This window comes from Rhododendron vialii, chromosome 5a (assembly GCF_030253575.1).
Source record: "Rhododendron vialii isolate Sample 1 chromosome 5a, ASM3025357v1".
Classification (NCBI taxonomy): domain Eukaryota; kingdom Viridiplantae; phylum Streptophyta; class Magnoliopsida; order Ericales; family Ericaceae; genus Rhododendron; species Rhododendron vialii.
The window spans coordinates 33,864,184-33,884,743 of record NC_080561.1 but is presented as its reverse complement, the minus strand read 5'-3'; the positions used below and the strand labels follow the sequence as shown (position 1 = coordinate 33,884,743).

Below are 20,560 nucleotides of genomic sequence, written 5' to 3'. Positions count from 1 at the left end.
CTTGTAGACCCCCACATATTAATGTATCCATGCAAAAAAAAATTTGATCGGACATCAATAGCAGTATCAAAAAATTGAATTTTGTTTTATAAAATGGATAATTTATCTTTATTATTATTGACAGAAATCAGATCGTCCATTTTATAAACCAAAGTTCAAATTTTGATATATTTATCGGCTTTGGATGAAACTGATTTTTTGCATGGCAATACTATATTGCAGGGTTTTATAATATAAACGGTTCAGATTACAATAATAGACGGTGGCGGAAAAATGAGCACCGGCAGTTGATAGATAGTGAAAAAAAAAAAAAAAAACCTTCGGCAAAAGAGGTATTTTAAAATACCTCACACCTAAACTAGGACCTGGACCTGACGACGACGACGGACTCTATGACCTGTACCAATCCTCGAACCAAGAACCTGTAGCTTTCTAAGCTAAACTGATTGCCAACAAGCCAGCAGGAGGACCGGTACGATGAAAAGGATATTAAACTGTTTAATTCCTTTTTTTTTTTCTTAATTCCTTTTTTGACGTAATTTTGAGATTAATTATTCGTCTCAATGAGCCAAATTAGAAAAGTATATAGATATATGAATCGATGTTGAAAAAATTCAAATAAGACGGCACTTAAGCTCCAAAGGCAGCTGTTTGATAATTTTTTTGCCTTTAGTGATATTTTTTTTTTTTGCTTTTGGTTAATTTTGTACTTTTTAGACTCCTTTCGTCGAGATGAATGATTACTCCAAAAAAATCACGCGAATCTAACAAAAATTTAGGAAAGACAAACTAAATACACAAAACGAATAAATAAGTTAAGGCTCCGTTCTGGAAACCTTCTTAAAAAATAAGTACTTATTTTGCCACTTCTCATTCAAAAATAAGAAGGGTCATTCCATAAAATTCAAATAAAAAATTCCTTTCACATTTTCAAACTAAAAAATAATGCAAATGAAAAAAAAATTTTAATTTTTTTTTTGCACCGTATTAAAGATCTCAATGAGATCTATCAAATAAGATCCATAGTGGTAAGAAAATTATTTGCGTAAACACATAATTTTTAAGTTTGAAGTTGTCTTATACAAAGAATAAGACTGTTGCTGTGATAATGGGTGCCGGTGAAGGAAAATCGTATCGGCCGCCACGCCGGGCCGTATCCGACCACCGAACGGCCGTTCCGAGCCGTCCAAAAATTCTATAAAAAAAAACGAGGGGGCCCGCGAGGGAATCAACGGCATCCGAGGTGTGTAGGGTGCTTGATCCGAGCATTCCTTTTTCCGTGTATACATGATCAAGCACCCTACAAGGAAAAGGGGTGCTCAGATCAAGCACCCTACACACCTTAGATGCCGTTGATTCCCGCGTGAGCCCCCTCATTTTTTTTATAGAATTTTTGGACGGCTCGGATTGGCCGTCTGGTGGCCGGAGAAGGCCCGGCGCGGGTGCCGGTACGATTTCCCTCCCCGGCCGGTCGGTACCTATATAAATTCTTCCAAAATAAGTAGCAGCCTTCTTATTTTCAGGAACAAGCCTTCTTATTACACAAAAAATAAAATAAGTTCTTATTTCGTTTCTGGAACGGGCTCTAAGTTTAAAAGAATTGGGCCTCTGCATTCTATACCAAACTTGTAAGTCTAAAATTTATTTCGATATTTTTTACTTTTCGAAACTTTTTATTTAGCTTTTCGTCATAATTTTTTAGGTTAAGTATTTGTCTCGACGAGATGAATCGAAAAAATATAAAAATATAGACAGATGTTGATCTTTTTAAATAAGACGGTATTTTAGAGAAATAAGATAGCTATTTGATATTTTTTTCCGTTTTAGTAATTTTTTTTTATTTTACTTTTAGTCACGATTTTGCACTTTTTAGACTAATTTGGTTAGACGGATGATTAATCCAAAAGAATCACGCAAATCTAATAAAAATTCAAAAAAAATAAAATAAATATGCAAAACAAAACGAAGAAATTTAGTTTATTTTATCTTTTAGACTAATCTAATACCCCCAAGGACTTGATATTCACAATCCTTTCCCTTCCCTTAACACTACAATGACCACACTCTCCCTCCCCTTCCTCCCTGCTCAAGCCATTCCTGTTGCCGGACTGGGCTTGTGTTTTTTTGCTGGGTTTACAGAGAGAGAGAGAAGGGGTGGGGGGTCTTGGGTTTGTTTTTTTTTTTTGGGTTTATTTTGGTTTTACCGATTTGCAAGGGCAAGGGCAATGTAGGGGAAAAAAATATTTCAATCCTATCTCCTTACGAATTACATCATCTAATCTCAAGCAAAACAAACACATGCAAATTACAAATCCCACCTCTTTACGAATTACATCTCCTTATAAATCTCATATTCTTACGAATCCCAATCTAATATTTTTATCAAACGGGGCCTGGGGACTTGGTATTATCAATCCAATCCCCTCATTGCCAATGCACAAATACGAAAATAGTCAGTCTCACCAATCTCATCTCATTACCAATCATATCCTATGTGAAGGACAAAAACGAAAATGTATACTATTAATCCAATTCTATCCCATGTAAAACAAACATGATATTAATAATCTGTTTAATCACATCTCAAACAAACATACTCATCACCAATCTCATCTCCTTACCAATCCATTCATTACCAATCTCAATCTTAATCTCATCTCTTTACGAATCTCAACTATCTATCACTGTTATCAAATGAAACGGGACCTAAAAGAACCCAGCCTTAGCCCAAGTGACTCTCGTTGGCCGGTGAGTCTGCTTTTATTACGATGCGGTCTTTGAATTCAAGTTGTAATAAGAAATTAATTTTAATCAGTGATTTTTACACCCCTCTTCTTATAATTCACTCTTTCTTTTGTCATCCAAATTACTATTTTGTCCATTATTCAATACTTTTTTTAACGTATTCAAGGATAATATTGTAAATTCAAATGAATAAAGACATAAAAGAAATAGTATGAATTATAAAAAAAAAAAAGTGTAAAAATCATATTCCTTATTTATTTATTTATTTTGTTTAAATCTTAATTTTAACGTGTATGGTCCACTTTTGACCGTACCTGAAATTAGTGGAGTTTTTGTTGTTGGAGATGAGTTTTCTTCTTAACTACTACTAGGAGTTTGCCTGCTTACATTGTGGTGGTTGCTGGAAATGGGGTTTCCACTAGGAGTTTCTGCCTCTCCCATCATGTGCAAAGCCATAGCCAGCAACGGCAGCAACTCGCACGCGCTCGACGCGTCCTACGTCCAGCGCGCCGCCGGGATCGCCGACAAGTCCGCCGGGTTCACGTCCCCCCACCCGAATTTCGGCTGCGTGATTGTCACCCCGGCCGGCAAGGTGGCTGGGGAGGGGTACCTCTACGCGCAGGGGACCAAGCCCGCTGAGGTCCAGGCCGTGGAGGCGGCCGGCCGCGACCTGTGTAAGGGCGCCACCGCCTATCTCAACATGGAGCCAGGTGACTGCTACGGCGACCGCGCAGCTGTCTCGGCTCTCATTCAGGTTTTGCTCAACCAAAAATCACTTGATACGTATGTGGATAGATTAGGATTAGGTGTGGAATTTGCTAGATTTTCAATAATTCTATGTACCTGATACGTACCCCAAAAGTGAAATTAATGGTTAAGATTCACTTTGATGTGTGAGACCAAACATCCAAGTGAATTTGAACCATTGAGTTTTCTTTTGGGACATTTTCGGAGTACCTCCCTTTAAATTTGGAGGTGGCACTGTTCGATAGAAGTCCACCTTTATTGTTGCGCGTTGTCTGTAAAAGTGTGAAGACGAAGGTCACTCGCTTTTTTTTTAATCACCAGGTAACTCGCTTATTCATTAATTAGATTTCGTCGTGGGCCTTTTTTGGTCAAAAATAATAAAAAGTTTGGTTCATACTTTATACAGCTAATGTGAAGCTCTCATTTTAAAAAATTACAGTTTGGATCATAATTATGATATCTCATTGGGTTTACATAAAAAGAAAAAGAAAAAATCAGGTAGAAAGTGGGGGCAGGGGCGGCCCCTACCCCACCGCCCCACCATGTGGCTCCGCCACTGGGTATTTGGACTGATTAATTTGTTAGGCAATTCTATGGAAGAATATGAAAGTACATTTCATGGGTTTACGACTAAAAGTGAATCCAAGTTTGATTTTTCAAGCAAGGTAAAGTATGAGCAAAAGAGTAAACTAACAGTTTTTGCGCCCTTTAGCTGTTCAAGTTGCATAGAGGGGTTTTGTTGGGGAAAAAAAAAGGAGAACTTGCACTTGTTTTGTAGTGTGAATTGAAGAGGTGGGAAATGAGGAGAAGTTGTGGATGTGTAGGTCTTTTGTTTTGTCCGTTCCCATTTCCCACAAAACGTGATGAGATTTGGTGAGAAATCATAATCGTTTCTTTTTTGACATCCAAAACGGACTGTCGGTTTCCTGTGCCAGGGTCGAATCACGAATAATAATGATGACATCATGGTGAATTATAGATGACCCAACGGTTGGACGACTTACCTTCAACCTAGTGTTCTGGTAGGGTCTCGGCACCAAAGAATCGATGTAAACCTTTGTATTGATAATGCCTGGACTTATACTTGATTGCTATCCCAACCACATTGGATACTTTATTTTTGTTTGTGTTTAAAATAAAGTTGTCACGTTCCTATAATAGTTGTATTGGTGGCAGCGTGTATTCATTCGCAACCAATATAGTAAGGGTGAACATGTAGAGTGACCGTTGTTCAAATAGCATCAGAATGACTGTGACTGGCAAACTCAAAAAGGTTTTGGCAAAACATGCAACTTTGGCTAATTAGTTGATGGGACAGTAATTTCAATGTAGTTTGATACACCTAATAGACCCTTTTATTTCCAATATACTATAGGTTGATAAGTACTTTTGTACTTTTGTTCATGATGATTGCTATGCTTAGAGGATTTCTTTTTGGTACCAGCTATCAATTACTTTGGCTAATGTCTTCTCAGAAGCTCTCCTCCTGTTCAGCCTTCTCATTGCATCTTAGAGAGAATCTCTACATGTAACTGATGTTGTGTACATTAGGCAGGAATTAATAGAGTTGTCGTTGGGATCAGGCATCCTTTGCAACATCTTCGAGGCAATGCTATTCGTGCCTTGAGAAGTGAAGAACTACAGGTTGATGTTCTTGGGGAGGATCTGCAAAGTAAAACAATTGAGGTCTGTGCTTCCATAATTTCTTGAAACTTTGGGTTGTATGCCAACTTACAATATCAATACAAGTCTTCTATCTTAGTTTATCTCTATTTGGTTCCAATGGTCTCATACTTTTTGACGAGCTTTGGAACTGAAGTAGCCGATTTTATATAAAGTTAAGTGTCCGCCAGCGAAGTCCTTTCCTGATTTTTGTGAAACAAGACTCCTTTTGGGAATTATGTTGTGATGACTTGGACATATCTTCTGACTTCTGACATATTGAGGATACTTAAGATTGGTGACACACGTCAGAGCCATTGTGAAGTTACCAGGTTGTCTTTTCACGAGCACTTTAATCTAAGCCCAAGATAGTGCATTTTTGTGGTTGTTGGATTTTGATAAGGAGATTCTCTTATCAGTTCAGTTGAATTGTAGAAAACAGACTAGAGTTTGGTTGGAAGAGCGGAATAGAGAAGAAGAAGGGAAACTAGGTTAGGAAATTAATCAGACCCTTCACCTCCCATCTCTTTATTTAAAACCAAGACAAGATTACTAGAATACGGTACTGGAGAGGATCCCATGCTGAAATAGTTTAAATGTCCAAAGAAGCATTCACTTCTTAAAGAAAGCTTCTCCATTGAAAAACTAATACGGGTGTAAGATTTTGGTCTAGTAGTTCTAGGTCTAAGCCTACTCTAACTAGGTTAGGTTTGAAGGTGGCAAATTGTTGGATTTTTTGAGAAATAGTTCTACAGTTCTCTAGTGTCATTATTTAAGGTTGTGAAACACATATAGAAGTTCTTGATGACTCTGCAAATGATTTCCAGAATTTCTGATATCCATTATTTAGGTGTTTTGCTGTCGAACCAGAACTTATGAAATGTTTTGAAATTGATAATTGTGCTGGAAACCACTTCTTCTTCTTTTTAAATGTGGTTAGAAAGAATTTGATTTGTTAAATCAGTTATTGTCGAGCACAGTATGGGCATGAGCACGATTAGGTAGGTACGGCATCAGCAAGGCACCACATGACACTAGGCATGAACCGTGCTGTGACCACGGCCAACATGGGCCTAGGTTTTCTTTTGATAGGCTGGCACGACACAATTAGATTAAGAAATGGGTCTGGCCTAGCACAACGCAAAGCACGACTGGGCAGGGAAATAAATGGGCCAGCATAGTGTTGCTCATTTTGCACCTCTGGTTGCTAAAGTGGCTGCATGTATTCTAAATGGAGATCAACTTTGAGCAATATTTTAGATGCAGTCAAGGAGTTCTGCAGACGAGTTAGGAGTACAAGTTCTAAACTGATGGTCGTTATTATGGAGCAATGTACGGGTACCATGTATGGGATAGGAACCTAACTTACTCTATCAGAGATGACTGAAGATTCCTATTGCAAAACTCCAACAACTTCTTGTGGCATGTGTGCATTTCCATTGGGCAAAGCGTCTTGTCTAACTTTTGCACTTCTGTTGGTTGTATTTCAGGTTGTATAGAGTCCTGTGTTTGTAAATTGCTTCCTTTGTTGTGTCTGAAGTTTTATATTGTGTGTTTTAGGGAGCTCTGAAATCCTGCCTCTTGGTCAATGCTCCTTTGCTTTACAGAGTTGCCTCTCGAGTTCCATTCTCTTCCCTCAAGTATGCAATGACCCTTGACGGTAAGCATTGCTCTTTCAGAGGAATATCTAACCGGTTTGCAAAAAGTTTCTAACATCTGGTAGTGATTGCAGGAAAAATTGCAGCTAGCAGTGGACATGCATCGTGGATAAGCAGCAAAATGTCAAGAAGTCGTGTGTTTGAATTACGGGGTAGAAGCGATGCTGTTATTGTCGGAGGAAATACCGTTCGCATGGATAGTAAGGATTTTTGAGAGCAGTTATGTATGGAGATATTTTTGTTATATAATTATGTGCTGTTTTAATTTTACTTTAAAAACAGATCCACGATTAACTGCAAGACACGGAGGTGGCCATCTGCCCATGAGGATTGTTATGTCACAAACACTCAATCTTCCTAATGTAGCACATCTTTGGGATGTTGCTGATGTGCCCACCGTAGTTGCAACACAACGAGGTGCCAGAAAGAGTTTTCAGAAGTTCCTTGCGTCCAAAGGTGTTGAAGTAGTGGAGTTTGACTTATTAAATCCTAAAGATGTCATGGAATACTTATACAACCGTGGTTACCTTTCAATATTGTGGGAGTGTGGAGGAACATTGGCTGCATCTGCCATTTCATCTGGTGTTATACACAAGGTAGGTGCAAGATTTTCTCCGTCATTTCAATTCAGGTTTTCATCCTTCTGCAGAGCTTTACGATATTTGTGGGCAGATAATATCATTGGTGGGCTTGCATCCATGATCCTATCCTTCCACATTTTCTTTGATTCTTTGGTATCATAAGGGTGGCTATTTTGTGAACTGCTTCTATTTATTACCCGCCAGGTTGCATGTTTTACCAGAATACTCGTATATCTCGATGCTTTGAATTGATTTTTGGCTCCAGTGTACATAATTAGTTTGTCATATATAACTATTGTTATTAAGTTACTCTTGCCTATTTCCATCGGCAGGCTACCTAATGTGATCTTTTTCCTATTTTACCTCTGGTACTAAAGATTCTTTGAGCTTCTACTATATAGTACACTAACTTCCAGATTTAGTTTTGAATGTTGGATTTAGTTCTTTCTTTGGGCTTGCTATTTGTGATTTGATAACTTTTGTATCTATGGATATTTCTGTTTTGGCCCAACATGCAGGAGAGACAATTTGATTCATGTATATTAAACTTGGATCTGCGGAATGTAGATCTTGAGAGTAGGCCTATCAAAATCCTGCATCCATTTTTGGCTCCCATGTAATCTTGCTTGCATAGCATGGGTATTTGTTTAGCCATATCGGACCTGTACCATAAAGTACCGGGTTCATGCATTCCAGGTATGCAAAGTACATACCAGATTTTTGCTACACCGTGCATATAACCAAGCCCTACCATCACAGGAATAATTTTTTGTGTTACATAGAGATGAACCTAACTTGATGAGATTTTTTGTGTCCGTGCATCGTAGGCCCCAATTGATTGGGACTTAAGGCTTGGTTTGGTTTATGTTAAACATGGATTTGAGAAATATGTAGATCTTAAGAAAAAGTCAATACAAACGTTTCATCCCAATGATCCCATTTTGGCTCCCATGTAATTTTGCTTGCATATTGGTCATTCGTTTGACTTTGAATTGTTTCAGGTGTATGCATTTGTCGCTCCTAAAATCATTGGTGGCAAGAATGCACCTTCTCCAGTTGGTGAACTTGGGATGGTTGAGATGACACAAGCTTTGGAATTAATTGACGTTAGCTATGAGCAGGTTCATGTTGATTTTCGTGTTTCTTAGAATGATTTCTCTGACCTAGTAACATATTCTCTGACCTAGTAACATATTCGCAATGTCAAAAAAATGGTCGTGAATTTCAATTGCTTATCTTTAAACAAGGCCATACCAGAGTATGATGCTCATGCTCGGCGTCTCGAAAAGGTAGTAGGCAGCCTTACTGGACTTTTCATTTGTTTCTTGTTGTGGGGAGGTTGTTTCACTTTACGCAAAGCCGTGCCGTGTCAGTGTTCTGCTGGAAGATTAGTCATTCAATTTCTCTTTCTATGCTAAATATACATTCCCTGAGGTCAACCAACCCCTTAGGATCACATTCAACACAAAATCACCTAAAGAAATCATTTAACTTATAGGTACATGCATAAGGCCAATGTTTTCCATGTAGTGAGCTGGGAATGCTCCGTCTTGAATGTTCAGGCTGCTTCAACCAAGGTTGAAAGGGAAGGCCGATACCGCGGTAGTTGTGATGGCGACTCTTCTTATTTCCCCAACGAACCCTGTTTATATTAATTCCCATTTTATTGCCACTTGCCAGTCTCGGGAATATGTAAAGATCTTAACTGGAGGAGAATCAAAAAATCTGTGTTCAACACCTATGCAAGTTTAAATTTAACCAAATTACAAAAGGGCCATTTTCATCTGCCTTCAAATTTGATTTGAAATGGAGTAAGTCTATTTTGTGTGACCAAGTAGGGAGTCTATTTATCGATTACCTGCCTTAAAATTAGATCTTGTTATCGGAAAATAAGCAAGATGTTAATTGGTGAAGTCTTATTTTTTGGTTTTGTGAGCATGTGCCCCAAGGGCTTAGGGCATACGTTAAGAGAGCTTAAATTTCGCACACATTCTCTAACCACGCACTTTCATGGGGACTGTACAACCATTTTAAGCCTCTTAACATGCGGGAGTAGGGCTTTTTTTGACAAAATCCTTATTTCATTAATTTAATTAAGCATTTCTGATGCCACAGGAGTCATACATATCCTAGAAAAGTGTGAAAACTTCAATTGTTAGTAGTTTCTTATGTAAAAATTGCTTGGTTGCTAAATGTGTTCCATCTACCTTTTCAGGTTTTGTTGTGGCTTACCTATAACACGTGAACTGCAGATTGGACCTGACATGCTTATAAGTGGATTTCTTCAGCCCGTTCCAGACTTGACACCTGTTATTCCATCAGTGGAGGAAACTTCTGCTATTGATCCCACGGTTACTCCTTATGAATCGAGCATAATATTCTTTTACAAGACATGGGATCCTTATGGAGCTTTTTCAAACTTCTCTCCTCATGCAATTCAAATGACTGATGAAAGTGGCAATTACCTCAGCTGGCCAAGTGTGGAGCATTATTATCAGGTGACTTGCTATTTCCAGAATTATATGGGTTGTTGCAACTTTTGTGGCTCTACTGTTATTATCATCTTGTTTTCATATGCAGGCACACAAGTTTTGGGGGGTGAATAATGCTGAAGCCAGAAATTGTGTGGAAGCTATAAGATCTGCAAAAAGTCCTGAGGAAGCATCACGAATGGGAAGGACAATGCAGAGACAGCACCCTGATCTGGTATGGTTTCAGATACCCATGGCAATAATTTGTATCCACTTCCTACTTGATTGTTCAGCCTTTGTTGTCTATAGCTACAATTTGTACACATGCAGTGTAGTTTTTATTAGGGTCACTGTGTATACAAACTATTCAGCAGAGTTAAATAAACGCTAAAGTTCTTAATTACTGTAAAGGTTATGTGGATGCCTGGATGGATTTGGAAACATGTCTTCTTGACAGATCATGTTATCATGTAATGCTTGAAAATATTGGCTTTCCTATGATTTGTTTTTGCTTTTGATCTTGGAGTTGGAATAACTGAAATTGTTGTATTTATAAAGCAAAAGCTGGTGTCCTTTGCTCAAAGAATAAAGAAGGCAGTGAACCCGGATATGGTTGATAGTTAGACTATGGCTCCATAGAACATACTGATGGTGTAAATTACAGATGTGCTCGTTTCATATTGATGTTCATCAATTCCCGCGATTCTCTATGTCACAGACATGCTATTATCATCACTCATCAGCATTTTGAGGTTCTGAATCTAATCATTGAACTTGGACTTATAGAGAGAAGATTGTATAATCACCCTGTTAATTACTCTTAGACCTGACCAGATTCACTCATGGCTTTGTTGTTTCCCGATAAAACTAGAACAATGCATCTCCAGTGACCTTCCATTTTTTGCTTCCTTCCGCAGTCTAACTCCATGCCTTCGATAATAGTTTTGAAAGGAGATGAGTGAGATGGGGGTGGCTGGAGGTGGCAAGAAAAGCTAGGGTGGTTAGGATTTTTAGATGAAAGAGGAAGAAGATGGCAAAAGAGACCATCTACTAACTCCATGCCTTTGATAATATTTTTTGTTCTGGTCTTTTTTGGCGATATTTGAATACTTGGTGACTTGGTGTCATGAAAGACTTGACGGGTATAATTATTTTTTGTAAAATACCCCTCAAATGAAAGGCTTTCAGAAATCAAGGTGTTTGACAGTTGGAAGTAAAAATATTGACAACACCAAGAGTTGTGCAAGCAAATTTAGGTTAAGGAAATGATGTAGTTTGCAATCTTGTTTTGAACATTCTTTGTATGTGAAAATGCAGGTAAGATCTGATTGGGAGTCTGTCAAGATTGATGTTATGTACAGGGCCTTGAAATGTAAGTTCTCAGTTTACCCTCATCTAAACTCCATGTTGCTCTCTACGGCGGGGTCTGTTCTTGTTGAGGCCTCACCCCATGATCTCTTTTGGGGCGGAGGTCGGGAGGGGGAAGGCCTAAACTATCTAGGCAGGTTGCTGATGCAGTTAAGGTCGGAGTTTCTAGGCGACTCTTCGACACCAAATAACAACCCTATAACTCATCAAGAAATAGAGATGAGTTGAGAAACATCATGATCTTCTCTTATGTAACATCATTCTTGTGCAGAATAACTGTTACAAATGATAATTTTGTCGGTCAATTTTGCTGTATATTTTGTACGTCCTAGTTGATGTCATCTGAGTTTCTGAGATGGGAAAACCTTGTACTGAATCACTTTTTTTATGCTCTCATACTTGCCCATATCGTCTTGCTGTGGCTGTATCCGTGCGTTGTAAGACTGAAATATTAGTTACGCATTTGGGTGAAATGGATTAATTGTAGTTGCAGCAAATAAATTATGAAACTCTTTGCAGAAAACTTTTTCTTCGCTTTTTTGGTTGTGGTTTTTTTTTAATTGGTTCTCAAAAGATTTTTCCGTGTGGTTTTAAATGAGTTAAACAGTAAAAAGCTTCGATACAATGGTCTAGGTATGACAAAAATTGAAGTGCTCCAGGGTATCGCCATGAGGTGTCCCAATCCCATCCACCACCGCACTCATGCAGGGTCTAGGACTACATGAATGTGCGTCAAGGGGGGTTAGGGCATCACGCGAGAATCAGGGAGAGGACTCGGAATTGGCAAATTGATCTAACGGAACTGGAACTGGCAAACTGATCCGACGAAACTGGGTCTTGCCGCTTGATCTGTTTTCTTTACCATCGATGTGTTGTTTCAGCAAGTACCTTGTGGCCGGGGAATGAATTGAGGAGTAACGGCTACCTTTTGACTCATGTTTGCTGCCAAAGCCCTTAAATTATTGCGCGACGCGATTTATCTCACTTTTCTGCTCCATTTTGAAAACGCCTTGAACCGAACCACCAGCTACGAGGATGAAAAGCTGTCAGAATTTCGATCACTAGCCCCACCAACACGACTACAACCAGCATTACTAGCACCGCCACCGCACTCCACCGTCACCACCACCGCACACATTTCCCATCCTCACCATTAAATTTGAGAGATCAACGGTTGACAAGGCTTGGCCATCTGGTTTTGGCTCAATTTAATGAAAATTTTGGTTTTCCTCGGATTTATTAATTTTAGGCTGAGTTTTCTGTGGACTTTTTGAGCTTTTTCTTGTTTTGTCCGTGTTTGAATTTTTTTCTAAATTTTTAGTTTTGTGTCAATTTTTTTTGACTTTTTGATTTGTCTCGTTGAGACGAATTAGAGAAGTAAAAAAAAAATTACTTTTATTTGACTTTTTGAGCTTAAAAGTGGTTATTGATCAAAATATTTAGATAAAAGTAAAAAAAATTTACTTTTTCAATTGCCTCGTAAAGACGAATCGGAAAGTTAAAAAAATCATCTTTTAGAAAAAGTTAAGTGGAAAGGTTGGATCATTTACTTGTGTCCAGGAGCAAATAAGGAAAAAAGACCATAATATTTTTTTTCTTTTTGATCAAAAAGACGAGTACTTAATGCACCGACACATTTGTAGGGAAACCGTACCGACCGGCCGCGCCTGGCAGTCTCCAGCCACCGGACGGCCGATCCGAGCCGTCCAAAAATTTTAAAAAAAAAACCGAGGGGCCCACGCGGGAATCAACGGCATCCGATGTGTGCATGGTGCTTGATCTAAACACCCTTTTTTCATGTATATATTACATACACATCGGATGCCGTTGATTCCCGCGTGGGCCCCTCGGTTTTTTTTTTTTAAATTTTTGGACGGCTTGGATCGGCCGTCCGGTGGCCGGAGACTGCCCGGCGAGGCCGGTCGGTACGGTTTCCCTACAAATGGTTGGTACGTATATCATTTCTAGTTCAACGATCATGTAAACCGGATGAGTCGTGATGTCATTAGAACATAACATATATACTCCATAAAAAATTCCAAAAAATAAAAAACATAGTCATTGGGATGCCAACGGGGCTGATCACAGACGGATTTGAGTCATTTGACCATCCCCGAACCTCAAATCCTCCTCCACCCTTGTCCCGTTATTCAAACTGGGAATCACCTCTGCCCTCCATCTTCGCCCCGCCCCAAAAATTTTCAAGACAAAAAAATATAATAGATTTAATTTTTTAAAAATATATCAAATTCCAGGCAAGTAATGGCAAAAACCTAAATTTTTCTAGTACAATAATTTTTGAATTCCAACCATCCAAATCAAATGAAAAAAAAAAATATCGAAAGTCCAATGGACTTTCATTAAGCTAAACAAAATGACCAAAAAAAAACATAAACTCCGATGTATACTTTTTTTACACTTTCACATACTTTTACACACATTTCAAATGCTAATTTGATAAAGGAATTACTCTTATCCTAATTATTACTAGCAATGTACACACATTAACACGACACTGGATTAACAACCCAAAATTAACACTTGAATTTCCGACATACCAAAAAAAAACACAATAAAACTATGGGTACACCATTTGGTACATCAAATGTACATCGCATTCCATGGGACCCACTCGGGATTACACACAAATAATCGAAGCCGCTCAATATTTTTAAAACACTTTTTTAAGGGTCTCTGTAAAAAAATAGCTCAAACCCGATACCGGTAAAGGCTTAATCGATTTTACGCCCAATTTGCTCATAGAAAATTGAGTAAATAGTTGATAAGCTCTTATTGATATCTGGATGAACTGTTTTTCTGCACAGACCTTTAACAAAATATTTTTAAAAAATTAAGAGGCTCCAATTATTTATGTGAAACTCTAAAATAGGTCCCACAAGATGCAATGTATATTTGTAGATTTGGTGTACACCACAGTGGTGTACCCATACAATGGCTCAAAAAAAGTTCACGCTTCAGTCAAGTGGGTTTCACTTTTACCTAGTAATAAGTTCTACCCTCGAGTCACAGATTTAGGAATTAGGGGTCCGTATTGGGTCAATCCGGATCGTTCATGATTGACAATAGACAGCTCAAATTACATCTCAGCTGAATAAATCTCGGCCGTCTATTATTGTTCGGCTGAGATGCAATCTGAGCTTTTTATTACCGAGAGCACAGGTTGCCTGAATTGGCCAAACATGCATGCTGTCCCGGACAGCAGGCAGCAGGCAAATCCACTAGAAGAGCTCTTTTACTACAGTCACTAACCCACTCGCATCTGTTCCGGTGCCGGCGACGGAACTCCGAGCAATCACTCAGCAGCAGCTTCCGACACAGGTATAATCTGATTTTGGAGCTGCTTTTCGAAACCCCCCTGAGTTTGTGAAAGTTCTAAATCTAACGAAACCCTAATTTCTCCAACCTGGGCTAAGTTTTCTTTCACTTTCATCCAAGGGTTTTAAAGGTCGAATCGGAAGCTGAGGTATCCTTACGACTGTCAAAATCAAACGTATCTGCTTTATTTGGGAAATGTATCTGTTTTATTTGGGAATTTCCATCTTGAAGATTTCGTTTTCAGCATGGGTTTCGGCTGACCATTTATTTTGGAAGAACGATGTTAAATGTGCTGAAATTTACTACTTATTTCTGAATTTTTTATACAATGAGGGCCAATGTTGGTAAAGAAACCTGGTCCTTGGCTACTTTTCTAGTATGGCGATGTTGTAATAGGCTTTGGTTCTTGGCTTTATTTTTTCTAATCCGCAAACAGAAATGTCATTTGCTGTTGGTTTTTTTGAACGACAAAAGAAAATTTCATTAATCGTGACAAAAGAAAATTTCATTAATCGTGAAATTGTTGCAAGACTAATAGGAAAGGGAAACAACAAGTTCAAAGAACAATCTTCTGTCCAAATTCGAGACCCAAACTTACGATTGGCAAGAAGATTGGCAAGAAGCTAATGGAGAACACCCATATGGGACGGAGCCCACCTGAAAAGGCCGAAGCCTAGACACCCTAAATGAGTCTAATGCTGATTACAAGATGGTATAAAAAAAAAATCTGTACCTATACCAATCTTTTATACTTTCCTCACTTTCGAAATCTTTCCCCTATATTTTTACTACTGATTGCTGAAATTTAGAGGGAGTTTAATATTATGATTCCTCCTTTTAAAATAATTTTGGAATAGTTTTTTAGTTTACTACTATCTAACTAATCGAAATGCGTGAATCCAAATGGGTTACTATTTACTATATCACTAGCATTTAGAATTATAAAATATTGCTATGGATACTTCTCGGAAATATAATTGAGAGAGGAATCAAAAGTTGATTTTTACTTCAAAAAGGAAGGTGTTGCCAAGTATTAAAGAATAAAATATATAGTGGTGTTTTTTAAATACTATTGGTTGGGGGCACACCCTCCGTGTGTGCATGTGAAAGCACAAGGGAAAATATTTGGGGAGTGGGAGTGTGTGTGGGGAGGTTTTTTGGGGGTGTGGTGGACGGTTGAGTCTTAGTGATTTTACGATTTTGCCCTAAGGTTAATCGTGTTACAGTAAAATCAGATGTAAAACACGAGTTTTGATTAGGACAAAAATGTAAATCACTTTTGTGACATGGCTTCGAAAACACTTCACACCAAAAGTTCCTCTCCCGTTATATATTAGAATAGACTAATGAATGCCTTTTGTATCATGCATAATTGTACCAGTGGGACTTTTTTTTTTATGTTATATAGACTTGCTAGTTTCCCCTTAAGAGGTTATTCTAGCTTCGTCCTTGCCCAATTGTTTGTGGGATCAACTGTTTTCAACTATTTTTATGGGATCAACCATAATAGTTGGCTTAGCAACAACATGTTTATTGCATCGACTGTTCTTAGTGAAATTATTCTCGTTTGTTTGACATCAAAGCTTCTTTTCGTTCTCCTCTTTATGCTCATGTGCTCTGATCTTTGCTGATAAATGAAGATGGCTGGATATGAAATATGATTCCCCCGTACTAAACCCCATGATCAGATGCATTTCCATCATGATTTCTCGCATCAAAGTCACTCAGCACTTGGGCATAATTTCGTCTGTTAAAAACAATATTTGCCACTCCTATGCCTCATTGTATACTTGAAGTTACCAAGTTTCAGCATGTGCAGTGTAGTTCCTGCACCTGATTGTTTCATTCCAACATCACGATGTAATTCACCTTAGCAACATTTGTTTTCAGTCTTGTACTTGATACCCGTTGATTTGATCTGACAGTAATGATAACATTGTTAGAATATCTATGCTACCAAGTATCATCAAAATTTCAACCAATTTCATTCTTTTAACTACTTGAGGAAGAACTTGCAAATTGACAAAATCTAGCGGTCGAATTTTCCATCTCCTAGGAAAAAACATTCTGATCTCCTATTCAACAAAATTCCCAATTCTCCTTTTGGAGCTTCAAAACTCTTACATAAAGTTCTTGCTTCAAAAATTCAAAATTCCCAATTCTCCTTTGGAGCTTCTAACTCAGTTTGATGATAGTTTAATCACTGCCTAATGTAAGAAGAGAACCTTATCTTGCCTAAGACCAACCAAGTTGTTTGCAAATGCTTCTCCTACACTAGTCTTCTAGGTTGCTGACTCTTGCCTGATTTTGGTAGCAATTTCTTAGATGTTAATTTTCGGGGTCCTGGTTTATTTGTGCAGGTAATGGCGAGGGTGATTGATTTTGAAACTGAGTTTCCAAAGATTAGTAATAGTTACCTTTCCCAAGAACAAAGACATCAATTCTTCGAAAAATTGAAGCAAGTTGTTGTTATTGTAAATACCGAAATACGTGGAACCTCAGAGGGTACTCTGCCTACTGAGCCAATTGTTCTTCGTGGTGCCGGGGTGATCATAGATAAAAATGGGACAATACTAACTAGTGCATATTTGGTTCCGGATAACACACTGTCTATACGTGTCCGCCGGGAAGTTGATGAAAACTTTTGGGAAGCCAATAGAGAGGGAAAAATGCCAAAACATGATTTAGCTATTCTTGTGCCCAAGAAGAATGTCTGTGCCTTTGATTTTGCTACATTTGATGAGGAAGAACGATTCGATATTGGGAAGGAGGTGCTTTGTATTTCTCACACAGCCAATTTTATGTACACACTAATGATAGGTCATCTCGCATGTCAGGATCACAGGCTTGCGCGAGACGTGGAGGATGACCCAAAGAACCTTGCTCCTTTATCGCTCGGCGGTGATTTGAAGCTAATGCAGATTAATAATTTTCATGGATGGAATAATGCAATGGGTGCCCCGGTGTTCAGTTCGAGCGGCAGACTTATCGGACTTTCTACTTTTGTCTGGAAGGAGTTCGACTTTGCCGTACATTTAACCGTTCTAAAGGACTTCTACAGATCTTATAAAAAGGGAAAAGGGAAAAAAAAGTGAAACTCCAAGCTTTGTTATAGTTCTATGTTGTATTAGTCTTTTTATCCTACTCTATTCATCTGTTTTGAAAGCTTTGTCATGTTTGACTGTATACTTGTAATGGGGTTTGGTCAAGCGTATCCATGTTTTTTTTGGTCTGGTTATGGACTTCATGGTTCTTATATATCTATGATTCAAGCATGCTTATTGTTATTGCCATCGCTTTTAAACCCTAATTTCAATTTCGTAATTCTACTCTATGCATTCAAAATATCCCAATGACCCCATGCACTGGCTAACAGGATTCTGTAGAAAGAGTTTTTTTTGGCACAAACAATTAGGCTCTCTCATTTGATCATAGGTAAAATATTTGATCATAGGTAAACAATTAGACTTCTACAGTTTTTTTTGGCACAAACAATTAGGCTCTCTCATTTCAATTAGGCTCTGAAACTTTTAGGCTCTCTCATTTGATCATAGGTAAAATATTTTTGGCACAAACAATTCTTCAATTTCCGGTGTTTGGTTGCATGTAAATGGAGCAATATCTGTTTGGCTGAAAAATATTTTAGGAGAAGGAGATGAAAATAACTTACCGGCTGGCCAAATCTCTGTAAGTTATTTTACGGTCGGTCGATGTCCGGTCCGGCCGCCGATGCCCCTTGGAATCCAATTGCTGCCTCTCGTCTTCTCCTTTCTGTTTAAGCCTCTTCTCTTACAGCTCGAAAAAGCCAGGCCACGTTGCGAAGACTTTGAACAAGACTTCCATGGTTGTAACTCAAAAAAAGACTCCACTGTCGAAGAACTTTAGGCAGAATGTGTATAATAGGAAGAATTCAGCTCTGGTTTTGGAAGATGGAAGAGGAGTTATGAGAGAGTCTTTAGACCATTGGCAGCTGAGGTATTCAATTCAACAATCAAGACTGGTTGGTAGACACTCCATCCAATGGCCACGTTGAGCAAACTTTATTGGTGGTAGCACTAGCTAGTTGGTAAATAAGTTAAATGGACTACATTGGTCAGTAAAGTCAAGATTACATGCGTAGTAATACTGGAGTAATATGGTACAAATGGTACCGATAAAAATAAAAAATAAATAAATAAACTGTTTAAGAATAGCTAAAAACTTAAATAAAAAAAAAGAAAGAAAAAGAGATGAGTTTTTAATTTCATATTCGAAATTCGACTCATTTTAAGGGTATCGTCGATTTGTTTGCAATGGTACCAATTTTTAGAATATTAGATCTATAACAAGGAAAAGTTAATCATATTTAACATAAATGCAACAGAAAGTGCAAGGGATATATGATATTAGAAGTTGTCAATAAAACATAAAATGGGGTCTCAAAAAAGATGAATAGTGAAAATTAATAAAGTACAAATCAAAAAAGAAAAGTAAAAATAGAGACGGATCTTTGATTTTCAACTGGGTTGTCTCCATTGTAATTCTCCAAAATGATGGTTGATTTAGCGTGCACGTAATCTCCATATGTACAAAATATGGAGCTTGCTTGGAGATGCTCTAATGCTCGATCACCACTTGCCTCGGCATCAAACCTCGTCTGTTTGAACAATCGTTATGAATACTTGGCTTGAATTCTCGATTTGTTTGAGTTATTCTTGGTCGGCGTAGTCATTCAGCCTCTTCACTACGGTTTTTGCAACACAATTCATAAAATCGTTTGTCCATAAAATTTCTTTCTAGGTTGATGCCAAACGCTGAAAATTTGTTTTGACCAAGTTCGTTACGTGTACAATCTTACACGGAAATTTTTGTCGTGAATTATTTTATACGAAAACCAACGGAGCCTTAATACCGATGACTATGGAGCCTTAATACCGATGACTATAGAAATTTATATTCAATTTCGGTGTACTCATATTAATGAATTTCTTGCCGTTCCTACCAAAAAAAACTCCCGTTTTTCGCTACAAGTAGTTTTTATGTATTTCCAGGACATCATTGGGAACCGTTATTGGCCCCCCACACCTGAGCCTTGAGGCACAAAAGTGGGTTGCCTACCCCGTTCAATGCCTGGACTTAGTTAATTTATCAGAATCCCTCGACTTTATCTGCACAACCAACGAGGGAGAACATTTGACACTATTTCCTTGCTCTCATTAGTCTTGTAACAATTTCAAAATTAATGAAATTTTTTTTTTTGTTGTTTAAAAAAAAGGGACTAAAGTCCAGGTGCCTAGTTTCCAAAAACAAACAGGTTTGTCAGCTTCTCCAAAAGATCGAGGCTGGTCATACAAGGTAAGAAATGATCACGATACTTATTAGGCTTCGAAAGGCCATTTTTCCATATACTACTGTAGTGAGCATGGAATGAGTAGAAGAAACAAAACTAGCTGGACCACCAGAAGGAATAGCAGAAACTGGGACAGTGAAGAAACAAAATTATCAAGAAGAGGAGCAGGAGGAGCAGTAGAAGAATCAAGAATTTAAGGAACGATTTGAGCAGAAACAGGAGTCAATTAAAACAAAATTAGACAAGAAACGAAAAGAAACCTGAGGAAGAGTAGTATATTAGAAAAGGATTTAGAAGAACAAAGCGTGAAGAGCACATCACAAGGGACCATAACGGGTCAAATCGTGAACAAGAGAAAGCCAAATGGGGATAGCATTATGCCAATCCTCTGCGCCTACTCGATTGGGCACATTTTGCACCATCATGGGCAAACAACAAACACCTATATCGTTTAGGAACTGAGCATATTCAACATGTCTAGAAACATACTTGTTAGAAATGGATCAAAACATGTATTGATATGATATTACTTCGGAGGAGTTTGTGTGTATGGTCTTATCCAAGGAAAGCAACAACCACCAAAGTAACTGAAACTTAGGCCACTAGGGTAACCTGGTACTGATAGCTGTACGTGAACGGTGGTGACCAAAGCGCCTAGCGCAA

At 38.2% G+C, this 20,560-nt stretch overlaps 2 protein-coding genes and 1 long non-coding RNA gene across 3 annotated transcripts; 2 read left to right on the top strand and 1 right to left on the bottom strand.

Moving 5' to 3' along the window:
* Positions 1-3,081: 3,081 nt before the first annotated feature.
* On the top strand, positions 3,082-11,733 carry LOC131326834 (riboflavin biosynthesis protein PYRR, chloroplastic). Its single transcript, XM_058359719.1, has 9 exons — positions 3,082-3,499; positions 5,044-5,178; positions 6,715-6,814; positions 6,887-7,012; positions 7,095-7,408; positions 8,395-8,514; positions 9,646-9,891; positions 9,974-10,099; positions 11,182-11,733. Exons 1-9 carry the CDS (start codon positions 3,152-3,154, stop codon positions 11,458-11,460), a joined length of 1,794 nt encoding a protein of 597 aa, XP_058215702.1. The 5' UTR covers positions 3,082-3,151; the 3' UTR covers positions 11,461-11,733.
* Positions 11,734-14,428: 2,695 nt separating this feature from the next.
* Positions 14,429-17,796, top strand: LOC131327120 (uncharacterized). The gene is made up of 2 exons (XM_058360130.1): positions 14,429-14,571; positions 16,929-17,796. The coding sequence occupies exon 2, from the start codon at positions 16,932-16,934 to the stop codon at positions 17,661-17,663; it is 732 nt and encodes a 243-aa protein (XP_058216113.1). The 5' UTR covers positions 14,429-14,571; positions 16,929-16,931; the 3' UTR covers positions 17,664-17,796.
* Positions 16,055-18,522, bottom strand: LOC131327122 (uncharacterized). The gene is made up of 2 exons (XR_009200197.1): positions 18,239-18,522; positions 16,055-16,486 (listed from the first exon to the last, which is right to left on the bottom strand). It is a non-coding gene; the product is annotated as an uncharacterized LOC131327122 (long non-coding RNA).
* Positions 18,523-20,560: the final 2,038 nt, after the last annotated feature.

What these genes read in the sequence shown, in the direction of transcription:
- LOC131327120 (XM_058360130.1), top strand. Translation starts at nt 16,932, where the DNA reads ATGGCGAGGGTGATTGATTTTGAAACTGAGTTTCCAAAGATTAGTAAT.
- LOC131326834 (XM_058359719.1), top strand. Translation starts at nt 3,152, where the DNA reads ATGGGGTTTCCACTAGGAGTTTCTGCCTCTCCCATCATGTGCAAAGCC. An exon ending in CATCTGGTGTTATACACAAG is followed by an intron (nt 7,409 to 8,394) that starts GTAGGTGCAAGA and finishes GAATTGTTTCAG; the next exon opens with GTGTATGCATTTGTCGCTCC. An exon ending in AGAGACAGCACCCTGATCTG is followed by an intron (nt 10,100 to 11,181) that starts GTATGGTTTCAG and finishes GTGAAAATGCAG; the next exon opens with GTAAGATCTGATTGGGAGTC.